At 54.5% G+C, this 19,918-nt stretch overlaps 1 protein-coding gene across 1 annotated transcript; it reads left to right on the top strand.

Annotated features, from left to right (window-relative positions):
- The first annotated feature begins 2,596 nt into the window (after window positions 1-2,596).
- rybpb (RING1 and YY1 binding protein b) lies at window positions 2,597-13,078 on the top strand. The gene is made up of 5 exons (XM_057030552.1): window positions 2,597-2,755; window positions 3,401-3,526; window positions 10,650-10,955; window positions 11,037-11,135; window positions 11,440-13,078. The coding sequence occupies exons 1-5, from the start codon at window positions 2,730-2,732 to the stop codon at window positions 11,687-11,689; spliced, it is 807 nt and encodes a 268-aa protein (XP_056886532.1). The 5' UTR covers window positions 2,597-2,729; the 3' UTR covers window positions 11,690-13,078.
- The last annotated feature ends 6,840 nt before the right edge of the window (window positions 13,079-19,918 follow it).

Genomic DNA, 19,918 nt, shown 5'->3' with positions numbered 1-19,918 from the left:
GTGGAGCACGGTCCCCGTTTGACCCGGGCGATTGTTTTTTAGACGTGGAAAATTGGCTTCGGCGTCCGTGGTGATGCACGGCAAAGCAGAAATATTGAGTCAGGAGCAGGGCGGCTCGAGCCAGGCTCAAATCATCCACCAAAACATCACTTCTGGGGCTTTGAAATAATCCCAAATGGCCTGAGGTGGCTTGGATTTAATCCCATACATCCACCTCATCAGTGTATCTGATTTATAACCTTTACATTCTCCTCCTGCCAAAAGGGGCGTATTGATTAGGAAGTTACAGTGGGGAAGGTGATTTATCATAAGCCTCTTTTCTCTTCCCCTCTGCACTGTGGCCTGATGAAAAACCGGATGTGTGCCACCCTGTCTGCAGCCAGTTCCTCACGCCAGCCGGCGTCTCTGCTTCTGTTTCGCTAGGAATGAATAAACCGAGTAAATTAGATGTTGAGAAACGGATGTTGAAATGACAGAGCTTCTGGTGAAATTGCAGAGGAGTTTTGAGCTTCGGGTCAAAGGTTTGCTCCCTGAGATAGAGGGGAGGTGGAGCCGTCTTGAAGTAATGAAATTAAACGAGGACAGGCTCACATTTCCCGTCTGCTAAAACCTGTTTTTTTTTTTTTTTGGTCATTTAAGCTGCTTGTCTCCAGTGTAGCTCAGCAAATTTTTTGTAAATGATTTTCATCATTTCGTCATGCACACAGGAAACCACAGTTTACACTGACGTTAACTCTAATTGGCTTCCTGTGAAACCCTGAATTACCACCAGCAACTCTGACTTTCGGTGCACAGATGTGCCCGCATGCACCTTTTCACGTTTCTCTATTTTCTTTCAAAAAAGATTCTCCAAAATAACGCGCACCGGTCACATTATGGTCGTACTGGGAGAGGCAACTTTAAGATCCATAACAGACAAGTACCAACGGCAGGTTGGTGACTGGATGACTCTCTGCTCCTCCAGTCATCCGCCTACCCTCTGCACCGGTCGGGTGCACATGGGCTTCACCAGAACTGCCATCAGAGGGTTGAAAATCACCAGATTTTTCCACAAATGCATGTAAGATTCCAGCTTAAAGCCCGACGCACCAGGCGGGCAACAGTCAGTACAACCTTGATATTTGGGCGTCGAGCTGCCGCGTGCTCTGGAACGGCCACTCACGCCGAAGGTTCTAGAAGGTTCTGGGATGCCATTTTAAAAATCTGAGACGACCTGTTTTCATTTGAAATGACTTGAGAGTTTCACCCACTGATTTGTTTCATCAAGCTCCGTGTCACGCTGTTCAAACGCGGCTGCTAACCCGACATAAATAATGAATGAGCGCAAACTGTTTGTCTTGTGAAATCGTCTGCGAGAAATGTAAGCGCCTTGCTCAAGGGTGTTGTTGATGGGGGGGGGTTCTGCTCCTCCAGTGCGCCTGTCTCACCTTTAGGCCAGCTGTTCTCATAACTGTTTATTCAGCCTCATTTTATCAATGAAATAAGCAGTCTGCACACATACTGCAGCCCTTCTAAAAGGGAACATATGTAGCTGCGAGGACTCGTCCTACCTGTGAATACAAATGAGCTCCTCTCGCTTCACTCAGAGCATGTTCTGCATGACTTGCAAGTTAAAACCGCACAAAAAAGGCCGTTTTCCCAGGGACTCATTATGGAACCAGCGAGGCAGAGCTTAATGTTGTTTTGACTGAACCGTAGTTATCAGTAGGCCACCGTGATGAAGCTCAATTAGAGCAGCATGCTATGAGCTAAGCAGAAGTAATCACTGGGCGGCGAGCGGAGCTATGTGGAGGCACAGATATTCATGCTGAACAAAAAAAAGGAGGGATTCACAATAGGACCGGGAGCTGCAGAGGGCAGCTAATAAGCCTACGTGATTCATCCGTGGTCTCCCCCACCAGAAACCTTGTTGTGGGCAGACTGGAGGTGTTCTTTTCTCTTGTGCACTCCATGGCAGGAAGGGACCTTAAGCAAGTGCAGGAGTTCATTTCTTCTGTTTCTTTAAACTGTCTGGGGTGGAGGAGGGCCTTGTGTGCACCAAGGTGTCCTGCACCTGATCTTAGGAAATGGGAAGTCCGGTTCCAGTGCAAATAATCAGGCCATCAGTCAACAGCGGTCTCGGAAAGGCAAATTTAAACCAGAAAGACACTGTCCGAATATTGGCAAATTACGAAACCAAAGTGTCAGGTTAAAAAGTGGAAATCCAATTAAGACGACGGGGGGGGAGTTGTTGACTGCATAATTGGACTAATAATATCGTGGCATGGTTCCAGTAAACACCATTCGTTTCCGTCCTGCCACGATTCGCTTTTACAGGTCATTTCTATCTTTCGTTCTTCCTCTCGCGAAAGTTTCTGAAAGTTGGCTTTTAGTCACCGCGACGCCTCTCCGTGCACCCCGCGCGCGCTGACACCGCGCCGGGGGTGCACGGGCGCGTGCCTCCGCGGCCGGGGGGACGTCCGGGCCGCCGCCGCTCGCGCTGCGCTCCGGCCCTAATTAAAACAGCGTCTCCGAACCCAGCCAGACTTTTAAACCGAGCCGCGCTCTGATTGGCTGCGCCGGCGTCACGTGGTCCAGCGCAGTCGGTCGCCGTGCCGTGCCTCGAGCCAGCGCTGAGTGGAGCCTGTCTGCCAACAGCTTCAGCAGCGGCTCTATCCACAGCCCACTATACTCACTGACAATTAAAGGAGGCCCGTTTTTCTTCTCCTTTCCGAGGATTACTCTTCAGCATGGGCGACAAGAAGAGCCCTACCAGGTAAAGCGAGCGATTTTGAGGTGTTTTCCGCGTTCGGGGCTCGAGATTTGGATGCGTCTTCCCCCCACGGAGGGATCGTTTCTCCCCTTTTCACTTGGTATGCCAGAGCTAGCTAGAATAGTGCAGTCACTATGGCGGCTTCTCGCTCCCTATAACCCAGTCACTTAACCAGACAAAGGGATTTTTTTTTCCGGAGGATACGCCTGGCATTCCCAGAAAAGCTCCTCCGCCCGGCTGAAGCCTTTTGGGAAGTCGTTGTCGAAATGTACATTGTTCGATATCGGTTTTGTTAGCCGACATGCTAAAGCTTTCGATGCCGAAATTTTTAGCAGCGCTCGCCTGCTCGCTAGCCGCGCGTTAGCAGGCGTCGCGATCGGGCGATGTGGAGCTCCGCCACCGTGAGGATTTATTGATCAAGGCGCTCTCCTCGCCGGGATTCGAACCCGATATTAATGACAACACCACCACCGTTCGCCTTCTAGCGAAACTAAGTCGCTTATCTTATTGCGCGGCGTGCTCGCTCGGTGACAGCCGTCTTTTATTCTCAAATTTGCGCAATACGATGGTGGCATTTGAAAACAAACTTGACCTTAACATTGTTTTTTTTTTGGTGTTTTTTTTTTTTTTGTGTCTCCAATTTCTAAGGCCAAAAAGACACGCCAAGCAGACCGCGGATGAAGGCTACTGGGACTGTAGCGTGTGCACCTTCAGGAACACCGCCGAGGCTTTCAAATGCAGCATCTGCGATGTGAGGAAGGGCACATCCACAAGGTAATGTGGCTCCTCTCTCTCCCTCCCGTCTCGGCGGCTCGTTCTTCCCCCCCCCCCCCCCCCCCCCCCCCCCCCTTGCTCGCCCGGCTGCAGCGGCGTTGCATCGCAATTTATGGGAATGACAACTTTGATCGGCAGCCTATTTGTCTGCAAACTGCGAGGAGACTTGTTGATGGACGGAGCCGCGGACGTCGGGCATCTCTCCAGTTTCTCATTTTCTGCCACCAACATTGGGTGGCTTCCTTTTTTTCTGATGCATTCATCTAGGTGGGCTGGAGCCTCCATTCGCTGGAAGCGGGGGGGTGGGGAAGATGGACCAGAATTGGGGATGTTGTTTTTTTTTGTACAGTGCATCAGTGGTGAAAGGGGCTGTGGTGGAACCAGTCGCCGTGCACTCCGCCTACCTGTAGCATCCCAGAGCTTCTGTCTCCATCTTAAAAGCGTGACATTTTATCCGCGGGGTCGGATTTTAACCTGGCGTGCGCGTCGCAGCGGTTTTCCCCCTCAGATGAACCCAAAACCTTTAGATGGTCTCTTATGGGAAACGCCACCATGCAACTTACTGATAGCGCTGAGGGATTCCCTCGCTGGTGCGGTCGCACCTCCTCTGAGGAATCATCTTGATGAGAAGTTCAGTGTGTCACTGTTGTTTACATGTGTCATCAGTTGCGTAATGAGACGGAGATGAATCATCTGTGGGTTCGCCCACGCGTTCCCCGGCACCCGACCGAGTCTTCGGGCGCGCTCTCGCCACCCCCGGAGAGTCGCGCGCAGGTTCGCTCTGGAATCCCGACCGTCGGGCTCTGCTCTTAATCGTCTGGTCTCCCCTCCCCCACCAGCGCCGCTGGAGACCACCGCTGATGATGCGAGCGCTGCAGGAAGCCGAGAGGAGCGTGTCGCAGCCGTCCTGCCACGTGTTCTGGCAACGGCCCAGTTGCCTTTTCTTTGGTTGACGGCGGCCCGCGACATCAGAGGAGTGATTACGACGCGTTCCTGCTGGATCTGAATAGTTAACCTTTGATTAATGCAGTTGTGTAGCTGTTGCCTGCCCCTTATTCTAATGAGCACCAATTAGCGGCCTTTTCTTCTCCGTTTGATGTGTTGTAGCCGAGCTTTGTCTGAAGCAAGAGTGAATCGCGCTTCGGGCTGTTTGTGTCGCCGCTTTTATTCCGAGGCTCTTCTGTTTGTGGGGGGGGGCGTTAATTAGAGCTCCCTCCTTGCTCAACTTTGAAATTAGAGCCTGGATTGGCGATCTGTGCGCGGCGAGATCGATATTGATCACAGACAATAGTTCATTGATGTAATTAGTGCACGTAGAGGACCCGCTGTGCCGGCTCGATATAGCCGCGCTTCGTAACCAGCGGCGACCAGCTGGCGTTTCCACAGGTGTCGGTAAAGAGCGCAGCCGTGACGGTCACGCGCGTGCTTGCTAACGGGCCGACTGCCCGCGCAGGGCGCCGGCATCAGTGTGCAGAGAGGGGCCCAGTCTTCCCGTGCCACCGCGCTCTAACGAACCTGTTGACCCGGTCCGGCTCCGTGACGCAACCCGACACCCGGGCGGGCTAAATCTAGCCTCTGTCCCCCGTAACTTTTAAACAAGAGAGCTCTCAGCGTTAGCACCTGACCTCAGAACTAATCTACAAGTCCAAGTAGCCGCGCCGGGCGGCGGAACGTCTCACTCTGGCCTCTCTGGTAAGTGGAGAAGGGCCGGCCCGAGCGTTCCCTGATATGGGATTTGCATGCTGGCGTCTGAACACGATCGCTGTGCGAACGCCTCGCTCTGCTGCCGTACGTCTGCTGGCGTTGCAGCAGTGTTTGGTATGCACCTGTGTCAGCCGCGGGGCCCCGGGAGGAACCATTAAAAGCCTTCTGAGGTTGATTGATGGTGGGATCACAGGAAGTCTGGCTGGGAAAAAAAAAAACAACCCAAGAAATTGGTGTCTGACGATGCAGAGTCCTAACGGGATGAAATAAACTGGCATAGCTTATTTATCTGGAACAAGCCAAACTCAGCTTAGACGTGCAGGGAGAGGACACAGCGGACGTCAAAATGCATGTTGTACGTGCACGCTCGTATCCCGGAATGTGATGGAAGCTTTTATCTTTGAATTGCCTGGTTGTTCCTCCCACTGCTCAGCAGCAGATTACCACAGTTATGTGTAGATTACAGCAGGCACCGCGCGGAGTTTATGGTCTTAGTTAAGCATTTACGTGCACAGAAGAAAGCGCGGCCGAGAATGAAGCCAGGTGTGCACGTGATGCAGGTTAGCGTTGGTGTGACGGTAAAAAGCGGCGGGAACGGGCCGTTTCTGATGTGGATTCCAGGGAACGGGAGGAAGCCCCGACTCTTTCTGTCAGGAATTGCAAAAGCGTCGGCCTATTTACAGATGGTGATGTCATTTCCAGAAGAAACGTCTTTCTGCCTTTACTTCGTTTAAAATGAGCACATATGGAATAGATATCAAAAACACTGGGATCAGCTTTAACCAGTGTAGAGCTGGAGAAGCGCCCCGCTCTGGTTAAATAAATGTTTACCGTTGGTGACCAAATCAAACTGGTTCGGTTCCCCTTCCCCGTTACTGTACTGGGCCGTCTGGAGGCATTCTAAACCATGAATTCCTCCACTGTCACATTAAGTCCATTTGTCTGAGGTAATGGAATTACATAAGGACATGCTTGTGCTCAGTTTTCTGTCTTCTGCCCCCCCCCAGCAGCCCCCCACTCGGGGCAAATGCTTCTGCTTATCCAGCATTATCAGCATCTGCACTAAAACCCCGAGCACGAACACTAAGCTTTACATGTTAATTGCCGGATTTAAAAGTTCTTAATTGCTTCATGGGATTTGCCAGAGTGTGAATGATTAAGCGCCGCGGCCAGTTTGGCGATCTGACAGGGCGCCGCGCCGCTGCGAGCCTGGGAAAGGGCGAGGCGGGGCGGGGCGGGGCGGACGGACGTGACGGCGAGGAGAAGAATAAACACGCCGGCATACGAGGACACGCAGGGGTGGAGAGAGAGTGCAGAGTCACGGCTAACGGCAGCGCGAGGAAGGAGAGGAAAAGGGCAGCGGAGGACGAGAGGAGCCACGGCGGCGTAGGGACGGAGGACTGTGGCGTGGGGGGGGGGGCGTGAGCGGCTCTGAGGGGGAGGGGGGGCGTGAGCGGCTCTGAGGGGGATGTGCTCACTCAACCAAGGGTCTCCTGGGGCTGAAACAGAGCGAGACGCATCATTATCAAGTGAAGGGGGCGGTGGAGCGGACAGGCTCTTCTGTTTCCACCAGCACCACCGTTTAGGCACCGCGGCAGAGGAGCCCAAACTCCTCCGTCCGGGCTCCTCACCGAGGCTTCGACGCTGTCGGGCGACTCGCGGAGCAGCTGCAGGCGGAGGGCGGAGCGGGGGGGGAGGGGGGAAGAACCCGACTGGCGTTTTGTGTTCGGTCGATTTAGAAATGCACGCCGGTGTTTCCCGGCGTTGCGTAACTGGGGGATCAAAGGTGCGGGCGAATCAAAGCTTCCTGACATAAAAGAGACGCGTGTCGCGGCTATAAGATGAGAGGGGAGTGGGGAAGGTGGCGGCGGTTATCGGGGGTTGGGTGGTGTGTGCGCGGAGTCGCTTCCGGTCACTTTTCCAGACCTTTTGGTTGCTCCAGCGTCGAGGCTTTAACGGGTTTCCCATGAAGTGAAACTCGCCCCCTTTCCGCCCGCGTTGCCTTCACCATCTGGCTGCTTTCGCAGGAAAAAACACCTTTCTGGAGATCTTCTCAGGATCTTTTAGTCCAGGATTGTCTGTCCTGTTAACTGTTGCGCGTAGAGGGAGGACGTGCACGTTATTGATGCACAGATGTGGCACGAGTGGTCCACAGGTGTCCACGTGTCCTGGAGGTCCAGACTGAGGCTTGTGAAGGGATGAATGCCTAAAGTCGCAGTGGGGAGGTGCCTTTATGGACGCTATAAACCCCAGGCTGATCTTCTGATCTTCAAAATGCACGCGCACGTACGCACGCACGTACGCAGGTTATTTACACCACAGTAGATTGAAAGTGACAACCCTCCTCCAGTTTCCTCAAGGAGAGCAACAGCACAGCTGTGTCCGTTTTTATAACGCTGCCAAACAAAGCAAAGGTACTTTATCGTTATTTCTATTAATGTGAAGGTTTTGTTAAAATAATTGCATCGTCTGTAGACGTTTGTGTTTTATTGGGGTTCGAAAATTCAATTTTTTCTATTCATTGTGCGATATTTACGACATCGCAGCGCCGTCCTGGACGCACTGGCAGTGAGAGCGGCGCTGCCGCCCACGCCGGGACACGTCCGTCCTCCTGGGACACGAGCAGGTCAACGTGGGTCCAAAGGAACCGTCAAATCAAATCAATCTTTATTTATATAGCGTCTGTTACAATCAAAATAGTTTCAAGGCGCTTCCCAGAATCCCAGAGCCTGACCCCAGACAAGCAACAGTGGCAGGAAAAACTCCCCTTTAACAGGAAGAAACCTTGAGCAGGACCAGGCTCGTGTAGGGGGACCCTCCAGCTGATGGGGGGAGAAGGGGGAGGAGAGGTAGAAGGAGAGGAGGGGGAGAGAGGAGAGGCAGGAGGAGAAGGAGAGGGAGGAATAGAAGGAGAGGGAGAGGAGAAGGGGAGGGATGAGAGGGAGGAGGAGAGGAGGGGGGAGGAGAGGAGGGGGAGAGAGGAGAAGGAGGAGAGGGAGGAGGAGAGGGAGGAGGAGAGGGAGGAGAGGAGACTTATTAGGGGTCGTGCTGTGTCTCCGAGGTGTGAACATCGGCTCTGCTCCTCTTTTGGCCGTTCGGAGCGCTGCCGTCTGTCGATCTCTCTCTCTCTCCCCCTCTCTCTCTCTCCCCCTCTCTCTCTCTCTCCCCCCTCTCTCCTCTCCCCCTCTCTCTCCTCTCCCCCTCTCTCTCTCCCTCCCTCTCTCTCTCTCCCTCCCTCTCTCTCTCCCCCTCTCTCTCTCTCCTCTCCCCTCTCTCTCCTCTCTCTCTCCTCTCTCTCCTCTCTCCCCCTCTCTCCCCCTCTCTCTCTCTCCTCTCTCTCTCTCCCTCCCTCTCTCTCTCCCCCTCTCTCTCCCCCCTCTCCCTCTCTCCTCTCCCCCCTCTCCCTCTCTCCCCCTCTCCCTCTCCTCTCTCCCCCTCTCTCTCTCTCTCTCTCTCCTCCCCCCCTCTCTCTCCCCCTCTCTCTCTCTCCCCCCTCTCTCTCTCCTCTCTCTCTCCTCTCTCTCTCCCTCTCTCCCCCTCTCCCTCTCCTCTCTCTCCCTCTCCTCTCTCTCTTCCCCCTCTCTCTCTCCCCCTCTCTCTCCCCCTCTCCCTCTCTCTCTCTCCCCCCTCTCTCCCTCTCCTCTCTCTCTCCCCTCTCCCCCCTCTCTCCTCTCCCCCCTCTCTCGCCCGTGCGTTCAGCTGTACGCCGCTGCGTTCACGCTCACGCTGGCAGGAAATAATTGCTTGTCCTCCACAAGGCACTTCAAATAAAGAGCCGTGTTAATGAGGGCTTTCCTGCGCGTTTCTCTCCCTCTATCGTGCTCTCCATCACTCGCTCGCTCTCTTCATTATTCCGCCTCTCCGTGAAGTGCTCCGGCTCATTGTCTTTGCCTCCCCCAGCCAGAGTTTCCCTCTCTTCAGCCGTTGCTCCTGGCGTTGAGCTGCGGCTGTTCCGTCTGAGCAGCGGCGCTGGCGTTGGTGGGATTGTCCGAACTGAATGGATCAGTCCACCGCCGGCGTCCGTCTGGCTGAATTAGGAGCGTTTCGGCATGACTGTGGTTATTCCAGGACCTCCTGCGGAGGGACCCTCCCCCTCTAAATGATGGGAATTAACGGCATGTCGAGGTGGAGCTGTCAATCACACCCTGTTGTTGGCAGACGTGGAGGTAATAGGCTGTGAGCCGTCGCCGTGGGAAATGATTCCGCGGCCAGCGTCACACCGGCAGCAGTGGGAGTTGGGAATTTGAACGTAAGTGGACGTTAGAATTCCCTCCTGCTGGGATCATTCCCAGCATGGCTGAAGAGCGTAGCTTACACGCTTTAGCCTTTCACGGGAGACCTGTTGTGTTGTTGTTTAAACGGTTCGTAAAACGTGGGCAGATCATCTCAGTTTGAGGCGTAGTTTAACCCGGAGCGGGGGGGGGGGGGGTGTTTATTGGAATAGTTACAGGACGGAGGAAGCAGAGCGTGGGAATCTCTGAGGAAGTTATGAGAATAACAAACTCAGGTTGAACCTGTTGTGATCAGAGCTGGTTCCAGTTCCTCCTCTCCTGGTTCCACAGAAGCTTCTGGGTTGATCTCATTCCCGCCACCGAGGCAAAACGGCGGTTTTCACCGAGGACGTCTTCATTTCCCAGCAGCGTTGATCTCAAACCGCCGCGTCTCTGCAGCTGCCGGGGCTGCGCGCTCCACCACGGGGCTGCGCGCTCCACCACGGGGCTGCGCGCTCCACCACGGGGCTGCGCGCTCCACCACGCGGGGGCGGGGGCGGGGGCGGCGGCACTGAGGGCAACGCTGCCCGGCTGCTCTGGGGAATTCACACACCTCCTTCCTGTTGAGCTCAGCGTTCACTAATGTGCCGCGCAGCCTCTGAGCCAGGCACGTGTGTGAGCGTTGTGGTCTACGTCCTACCACGGCTGCCCATCCCTGGCCTGCGCTCATCCCCCCCCCCAGCTGGTGATTCTGAGGCGGAGGGCCTGGATGGCTTTAGGTTTTAGGGTTTTTCCTTAAATGCTTTGGCGCCGTTCATCTGGAACGCCGCGGAATGATGGGATCGTTCAGACTTCTGGCTCGTGCTGCGGTTCCAGTTGCTGCGCATCAGTGATGAGTCTCTGAGAGTGTGTGTGTGTGTGTGTGTGTGGGTGTGTGTATGCCCTCATATATGGGGAGGGAAGCTGGCTGTGCAGTTACTGCTGAGCCAGCAATAATCTGGTTAGAGGGCCTAAGTGATGTCCTGCACGCGCCCCATCTTCTGATCCTCCACATTCATTCAGCAAATGAGATCAGCTCCCAAAACAGGGCTTCTGCATCTGGAAGGACGGGAGCAGCAGCCGGGTCCAGCAGAACCTGTCTGTCCGGGTCGGCGTTCCTCTGTCGGCTGCAGAATAATGCATGTCCGTGCCTTGGATCTCCTCCACAGGAAACCCCGGATCAATTCCCAGCTGGTGGCCCAGCAGGTGGCTCAGCAGTACCCGATGCCGCCGCCGCCCAAGAAGGAGCGGCGGGAGAGGAGCGAGCGCACCGACAAGGACCGCGCGGACGGCGAGGGAGAGCGCGCCAACGGGGAGGCGCGCCCAGAGGTGGAGCGCCCGGAGAGAGTGAGGCCAGAAGGAGACGCCCCCGAGAAGGAAAAGAGCGACAAGGAGCAGCCCATCCAGGACAAGCACGGCACGGAGAAGGACATCAGCCCGGCCATCACGAAGAAGCCCGGCAGCAAAAAGGCCAGGTGAGCCACGGCGGCGCCGCGTCCGCCCCCGCTGGGACGGACCAGGCGCCGTCCTCACACGCCGTCTCTTCCCCCCCGCAGACCCAAATCGGACCCCCACCAGAGCCCCCCCAGCGACAAACACAGCATACAGTCTGGCAAGTCGGCGACCAAGACCAACAAGAACTCTCACATTTCCAGGTGCGTGTGTCACCGTCTCGAGCGTCGCGTCGCACTTTCGTTCCGCCAAAATCGAAACTCGTGTCAGCCGAGGGTTAGTGGGAAGCAGGTGATTCACAGATGATCTTTTACTCTAAACACCCACTCTCACTTCCTGTTCCTGTTCTGACTGGATCCTGACTGTTGCTGCGTCATCGCGCGAGTGGGGCGGCCCGCCCCGGCGACCCGTCCCGGCGACCCGTCCCGGCGACCCGTCCCGGCGGCCCCCCCCACAGCGCCGCTCTGACCTTCTGCCCGCTCACGTGTTCTTTTCTGACGCCCCCAGGCCCAAACTGAAGAACGTGGACCGGAGCACCGCGCAGCAGCTGGCCATCACTGTCGGGAACGTGACGGTGATCATCACAGACTTTAAGGAGAAGACCCGCTCCTCGTCCACGTCCTCGTCCACCATCACGTCCAGCCTGGGCTCCGAACAGCAGCACCAGAGCTCCGGCTCCGAGAGCATGGACAAGGGCTCGTCGCGCGCCTCCACACCTAAAGGGGACCTCTCTGTGGGGCACGACGAGTCCTTCTGAAGCCCCTCCCCCCGCCCCATCCACGCCATGCCCCCCCCACCCACCGTCTCCCCCCCCCACCACCACCCTTCTTGACACTAAGGATCCCACGAGGGAGAGATTTCGCCTTTCCCATCGCTGCCCCGCCTCCATTCCACGGCCGCCCCCTGGATGTTGGGAGCGGAGACACAAACATGAGGAAAACGTCCTTCGCGGTTGGAGTGCTGCCCCCCCCCCCCCCCCCCCACCCCCCCACGCTCCCCCTGCGGTAGCATCCAGACACTTGTATGTATTGTTTTATATTTGTACGTGGATGTGAGGCCAACTCAAGCGTTTCTGTTTGTTTTTTTGTAAAGAACAGTTCTCCGCTGGGCACCGTAATCGCCATGGTTTCCATAACTGACTCTTCCGACCCTTATTTATTACCTGTTGCACCTGTAAACATTGATGTTCTCCTTTTTTTTTTATGTTGAAGCTTGGCTGTGTAGCTACGACCGATCATTCCTTCAGTGTTTTATTACAGTTTGGATCTGACGGGACGACACACACACACACTCTCTCTCACACACACTCACACACACTGGTGCTAGAAACACTGTGAAGAGGGTTTGCAGATCTGGGACCCCCCCCCCCCCCATCCCATTCACTTCCGAGCGCTGCCGGGACCTTCTGCCGGGCCCGGCGTCCCCCTCTGTCCAGCTCTCAGGAGGTTCCCACGCCGGGCTGGTTCCACCTGATCACCGTGCGCTCCCGCGGCGCCCTCCTCCAGTACCTTCGGTCCTCAGCTGTACAGTGTCGGCTGTTGTTTAAAACACTAAGAACTCTATTTTCTGCATTCCGCGCCGCTCCGTTGAGTTTTCCGCCCCTCCTGTTGAGGGCGAAGGATGAGAAACGCGGTTCCGACCGGTTTAACCACGCCGGGCCTGTTGCGTCAAGCTGTTGTGAATCCATTTCTTTTTCTTTTTCCTTTCCTCTGTCGCGCTCCTGAACTCTGAGAGCTTCGTTCTCTCGGCCCGGAAACGACGACCAAGATGTGAAGGCGTTCCAGCCGTCGACAGATGTTCCTTCCTTTAAAAAAAATCTTTTCCTTAATTTAAGACTCCTGTCGTTGAAGGCTAAAAACACTGCAGCAGTTACCATGACACCACCGCGCTTCAATTTTTAGGACAGCAAGGGTTATTTAAGGGTTTTAATTCACCTTCACCTTAGCTGATATTAGACCAACATAAGTTCCTTTTTAACTGTATGAAATTGTATAAAGAATAAATGTGTATATGATATCTTAGTTTTATTTATTGAAGGACCAAAGGAATTTCATATTGACATGATTAATAGATAAATAACAATTTGAAATGCAACTATCTAATGTGTGAGATGAATAACAGTTTAAATAAAGACTAATATAATCCATGTAAATGGTGTTCTTCTTGTCCACTTGTCTGCCAAACTGGGGCAGAACCTGGGGCCCAGTAGAGGACCGGTCCGGGCTCCAGCCGAGCTGGATCCGACCTCTGTGCAGGCGATGACGGGCAGGGCGAGAACGGGGGGCACGAACGCTCCTTCCCACGTTGGGATCGGCGTTCCACCTTGCCCCCCCACCCCCCCACCCCATCCCCCATGGTTCCTGGGTAATTCTGGATATTTAATTGCACCCAGATGTGTGTCAGTGTTCAAAGCCAGGAGGAGACGTAAAGAAACGGAGCTGTTGGGTCAGAGGAACTTTATTTGTCCGGGTGTTCTGGGGATCGACCTGCTTTGTAACCCGATCTGTCCGACTCTAAGCCATCCTTTCACTTGCCTTATCTGCAACCACGTCCACTTGCCCGAGAACTCCAACAGAAGGAACTCATTGTTAAATTATTGGTAAATGGCCATTTGCTAACTATATGAGTTATGTATAGAGTTTTAAAGAGGTGCAGAAGCGACCACTATGACTCATGGCATTGATGCTGATGTCTTTTGTTTCCTGTTTCCTTTCCGCGCAAGCAATTCTGTTCTTGTGTGCGACCAGTAACCTTAATTTACTGTGTAAAGATGGTTACATTTTTTAGCTTTGTTTGTCAGAGACCCAAATATAGAAGGCTTGTTTACTGACTGTATAACCTTAATCGTGAATTTCCAATTAAGTGTAATATTCAAACCCATTTCTTCCTATAACGATGTCTCGTACGATGCTTTTAGACTTATTGCTCGGTTTAAAAAGGAAAAAGGAAAAAAAAGTTTTAGGGACGGAACAATAATCCATTCTTTGTTTATTCCAGTTTTCGTTTTCGGTCTTTATTTAACTTATAGCTGATGTGTCATTGTTTCCCCTGGTGAAATGGTCACATTCTGTTCCTGGTGTGGAAATGTATGAAGCATTTTCAGCAGATCACGGCTCCTTGTCTAGCTTATAATGTTAAAATAATACATGTTTCTGGCATGTGCACGACTTTGCGCTTATAGGCTAACCCGATCATTTCCCTCTGCTTCAAATAGAAATGTCTATTTATGAATTTTGCTTGTAGTTTTTCACAAATAAAATTGTTAACCATGTTGCGGCTGCGCGCTGGTGTCTTTCCTCTGAGATCCGGGAGCCGAGGTGTGTCGGGTGACAAGCTCCGCCCACAGCAGGCGTGAGGGCTCGTGCACGGTTAGATTAGACACGCCTCACATGAAGTGTATCGTTGACCGCTTTTTTTTGGGGGGGGGGGTGTTTTAATTCGCTTGTGCACCAGTCTGATCGCAGATTGGTTCCGGATTGGTTAAAAACTAAAAAAAAAAAGTGCTAAATCTTCTCCCAGGGGAGCGTGTGCGTGCACGCCGGCGGGGTCAAAGGTCCACCCGGGTTACACGAGGCAAGTCGGTCGGCCGCAGGTTTGGTTCTAACCCGATAATGATCAGAGTTGCTTCAGAAACAGGTTTGATGGCTGCTGACGGGCTGGTGGGGGGGACGCCAGGCCTCAGGCTCCTCGCCGAGCCTGTGCAGCTGTGAACGCCGCCCGGTGTTCACGTGGAGCCGCCGCCGCCGCCGCGCACGCATCAATTCCGCTTTATTTCAGAGACAGATGTCTGGCCGCGCAACGCTGCCTTTATCTCCGCTGATATGATCATGATAAAGGAGATAAAGACTTCTCCATGGGGCCGCTGCAGCCCGCAGGAGCCGAGGCGTCAGCTGTGGGGGCTCAAAGGTCTCCGACACCATTACTCAGCATGAGCGAGCGCCTCCCCGCCGCCTCCGCCGCCGCCGGCATCGCACCGACATCAACAATGCAGGACGCAGAATGCACCCTTGTGCACGAGGGCCCGGGCGGATTTTTAAGGCTGCCCCCATCTGCCTGCAGAGATCAGATCTCCTAATAAAAACACAGCGATAAAGGATTTATTGAGCGGCGGCCTCGGCGCTCATAAAGCGCAGCAGTAAATCCCAGCTGAGGAACGTCTCTTTCACAGCCTGTCTGCAGGACTTTCTTCTTTTACAATTGCAGCTCTCCTCCAACGACTTCCATATGAAAATCTGACATCCAGCCCCCCCCTCCCTTCGCGAATAGACGTGATTATTGTCTCTATCTGCATCAGTGTGATCCAGGATAACGAGCGTCGTTCCCACATCCTCTCACATCCACTTACGGATGGTGCTAACGCCATCGGCGGCGTGAATCATTGATGAGCCCCGGAGCTCTGTGGAGCTTTTGAAGCAGCTTCACCTGCGGGTCGGACTCCGAACGGGCCCGGGAGGCGGCGCGGCCCACCTCCGGGGCCGCTCCTGACACCGGTCCCACATCAAAACGTGACTGTTTCATTTGGATTTGGCGTGTAAGGCCTCAGAGATCAGAAGACATATGCAAATCAGCCTGAACACACGCAGAGCAGCCTAAATTATGCAGCCCCCGTGCAAATAAATACATGATCTGCCCCGCTGCCTGTGTTGTTGTGGCTAATCGGCAAATTGAGTCTCCTCTGTCATTTCTCCGTCTTAATGGGGGGTCCATTACTTTATCATTTAGGCTAATTGCTGCAGAATAAATGGCTCCTTGCTGCCTGTCAGCCAGCAGCGTGTAATCATTCTTGACCTACTGGCTGAACTCTGTGTTTTAAGTATGTGAACTGTATAATATTTGCTCTGCTTAATTATTAATAGGGCAGAATCGCAGCTCCACCGTCCATTTAATCTGCGCTCCTAATAGCTGCCCCTGCACGGATCTAGAGAGAGAGGATCCATGAAACTGTCTGATGCAAACCTCTGTGTGATAGCGTGTGGGAGAACGGGATTTCCAGAGGAAAATAAAGCTCAGCCGGGTCCAAACAAGAGCTCATTTCTCCGCTGATTCCGGTCAGAATCCTCAAAAGCCGCGTGGCCTAAATGGGCCTAAATGTCCCTCACTTCCTGCTTCCTGTGGAAAACTTTTTCCTCAACCATGTTGTTGATTATTGTGCTGCTCTTCGCTCATCCTGCGAGGTCACAAAAACCCGCCCAAACGAGCGTTCAGGCTCCACCACGATACTTTAGGCTTAGCAGGAATTTCATCCCGAGAGCAGGACGTCCACGCAGGAACGGGTGGAGAGAACGCTGCAACACCCTTGAGTTCCATCTCACCTGTATAAACTGTTACCTTATCGCCCCCAGATGATGTGAATCTCAGTGTTATTGCTCCAAACGAGCACAGGAGAACACGAAAATAAGAAGCTAACGAGGTTTAGCCAGAGAGAAAGATTCATCCCGGCTCGTCCGCTGCCACCAGCTTCGACACGTGTGGAGAATGTTGCAACGTTTTGGAGAACTGGCCATGAAAAGAGAATTATTCCTGGCTGCAGCCTTGCCTCCACATCCCTGCGCAGCCTTCCAGAGGAGAGTGTTGCTGGGAGAGGAATGGATTTTGTTTTTGGAGATTTGCCTGGAAGCGTCTCAGGAGAGTCCTCTAAGTGTGTCCAGCTGTCTCCGCACTGAACATAATGGGCTATATGTAACCAAGGCAGGATGGCTTCTGCTGCAGACATTTTGCTCGGGACCTTCCCGTCCGTGCGCACGCGTGCACGTGACAGAGGTCGGCCGTTGTCGGTACCAGCTTTAGCGTCATTTCACCATCTATGGAGCCCAGCAGGAGGGAATCGCCCCTTTATTCCAGATCCCGCTGCATCCTAAATCCCAAAGCCTCCAGATCTTAAATCACTGATCCCACGGATCAGCATCTCCATGTAAACATGAATTTAAAAGCAATTTATTAGATTCACCACGAGAACCCAGTTGAGATGAAGCTAATAAAAGCGTTATGCCAAGAGGATCATTTGGGTGGATGTTGGTTGGACCTGCTGAAGGGAGAAATGATCCGACAGGAGCTCTTGTTCAGCTGCCGCCGTGCGTCCGGCTGGAATGAGCGTTGGAGGAGTAACAAGCTGCTCTGAGTGATTCGTGCTTCGCTCGTCCGGACATCAACGTCGTTCCACCGACAGGCGTGCACGAGCTCTCTATCAAAGCCGCCCGCCATCACTCACGCTGCAAATCAGGCACGGGGCTGACAGCCTGGCACAGGTCCCAATGCGTGTTCCCAGTTGGGAACCTTCCAAACCAAACGGCGAGCGCTCAGCAGAGCTCATAATGAGCAATCCAGGGAGCTGGACGTGGGCTGACTTGAACTCGTTCACTCGGATATCTCAGCGCAGGAGGCGGAACCCTGTTTCCAACCGTCCATCTTTGAGAGGCTGGAGCTCCTTCTGACTGCCAGCATCAGAGGCTAATTGACGATTATCTGGAAGTTTGGGCTTTTAAGGACACGCGGGATCTCCAGAGACGTTCGGGCCTGACGCGCAGCGAGAGTCCCGATCAAACAGCTCCTATCAGGAGGCCCGTGCAGATAACAGATAACATAATCTGGAAGCAGCTTTGCTTGTCAGTTCCTGTGAAGTCGCTCATAACAGCCTGATGTTTATCTGGGCACAGGTTGAAGGGAGCAATTTAGAGGGTTCTGATCTTCCTGGATTCCACACGGTGCTCCACAGCTGCCGCTTATGCTACTGCAGCTGATAATGAGGAGGCTGCTGTGGGGGGGTGGGGGGGTGGAGGAGTCAAATCAGAGGGGAGGCAAAGCAAAGGTGCTTCTGCCGCAACATTTAATTTACAAGTGAGAGGCTGTTACGCGCCGCAGCGGCGGCCTGATTATTTTCCGAGGCGTATCGGTGGAGCGGGGAGCATAATGAGACGTTGAGGGGAGACAGAGCTCCGCGTGCACGGGGGCCCCCGCCGAGGACGCCCGTCTAGATCAGGGGAGTGGGTGGAGGAGCGGGGGGCAGATGGGACGTTCCCATCCTGCTGAAGATGTCAGCACCTACGAGCGCGGCGCGCCGTGCCAACCGACGGCGCCCCGCTGCCAGCTGGCACGACCGCCGCCGCGCGGCGAACGTCCCGCGGAGCCCCGCGGGCCCCCGGAGCCCCGCGGGCCCCCGGAGCCAGCGCTCCGCTGAGTCATTCCTGTTCACGCTTCATCCTGCCAACGCGCTTGTTTGACACACTTTCTGAGGCGCACCGGGAGATTCAGGGGTGAGACAAATATGTCAAACGCTGCGGATGGGCGGCGTTCGCGGCAGCGGCGTCTTCCAGCTACCTCACCCCCTGTTCGCTCTGATCCTGGAACAGGGGCTTTTATCAGCCCCCAACCCCCACCCCAACCTCCCAACCAGTCAAGACAATGTGGAATGAAGGGATGTTGTAAAGTGTCTGTGCTGCTCTCCTATATTCCAGCCGCGCGGAGGCTCGCCTCCATTCTGGAGAATTAATGGCGAGGATTTCCATGAATGTGAAAGCAGCCACGTTGCCACGGCAGCTTTGTGCTGCTGTGGCAACAGCGAGAGGCAATTACAGCAGACAGCGGCTCCAAAAGCCCCCCGTCATCCCGGCGGGGCCGCGCGACGCCTTCACATTTACGGCTCCTGTGATTCTGACACACATCAGCCGAAACATCTCCGCTGTTCTGCTGTGGAGCCGTCAATCCTGAGGTTTGAGGGGGGGGGGGGGGGTCACAGGAAGTCCTGTGGCCCCCTGCGATGCCGCATGGGGTCAGCTCCACACATGGCTCCATGAGATCGAACGTGCGCGTCGTGTCTAATAACATCCGTTTTCGTTCCGTCAGACGTCATCTCTGCTCCTCGGCTTATCTCCGTAACCATGGCGATTATCTGAACAAGCATTGTTTCGGTCCGTACAAGGGTCAGGTTCAAAGGGCAACTCACTGGTGGTCCTCTGAGAGGTATCAGCCCATCAGCGAGTCCTGGGTCTACCCTGGGGCCTAATCCTCCCCCCAGAGGTTTAGCCTTATATGGGGGGAGGGGGAGAAACCATTTAATCTCTTAAAGGGGGGCGGCTGCCAGCTGAGAACGCTGGATTTCTGTCTTCCTCTGTATTTTTCCGTTGTAGATTCACGTGAGAGATTGCGCTGATTACTGGGATGGTGTCCGGTCGTCGCTCTCCTGCCCGACCTTCACGCCTGAGGGCAGCTCCGCGCACTGGCGTCCGTGCACGGCTGCGGCAGGAGGAAGGAGGCGTGATCCTGCGGAGGATGCTGCTCAGCTGCGGGCTCCGTTCGGGTGCCGGCGGCGCTGCGGTGACGCCACGTCCGCGTGCGAGCGCGCACGCGCACGCTCCGCCGGGCCTGCTGACGTCACGGTGAACCGGAGGTGAAGCTGGTTAAATTGCACCATCGTGCGCTGCAGAATCGTTTGACCCCAGAGTGAATCCAGATCCGGAGCCCTCCCATGTCCAGAGCCAGATTCCTCCACCAGAACCATAAAACATATTGATGGAATCATCATTCCTTCATTATCTGATTAACTCCAGCGCTGACCTACTTTTCCTGCTTCGACTTCAGGAACCGGCTCTGCTGTTGCAACACAGCGTTCGAATCCGGCTCCAGTTTCGGTTGTGGGATTCGGGGGTGATGATAAACGGCTCGGCTCGGCTCGGCTCGGCTCGGCTTTACAGCAGCAGCAGGAGGCTTTCCTAAACAACCAAAGGTGTGAGCGGCTCTGCCTGTGTGTGTTCCGTCTGCTATTAAAGAGACACAAGTGTCCCCAGAGAGAGACCTGACAGATGGGACGTTCTCCTCGGATGGAAGCGTGCTGGCAGAGACGTGTCCATCAGGAAGACGCAGCTAGAAACACAACAGGCTCAAATATCTGCTTCCAGCCAGGGGAAGATCCAGACTTCATGGCCGCTCAGCGGGGGAGCTGGAAGCACGTTCACACAGCAACCAGAGCCAGACTGGGAGCCCGAGCTCCAGC

The sequence above is a fragment of the Takifugu flavidus genome, chromosome 4, assembly GCF_003711565.1.
Source record: "Takifugu flavidus isolate HTHZ2018 chromosome 4, ASM371156v2, whole genome shotgun sequence".
NCBI classification, from domain to species: Eukaryota; Metazoa; Chordata; class Actinopteri; order Tetraodontiformes; family Tetraodontidae; genus Takifugu; species Takifugu flavidus.
The sequence above is the reverse complement of the archived record's forward strand: the minus strand, read 5'-3'. Positions and strand labels throughout refer to the sequence as shown.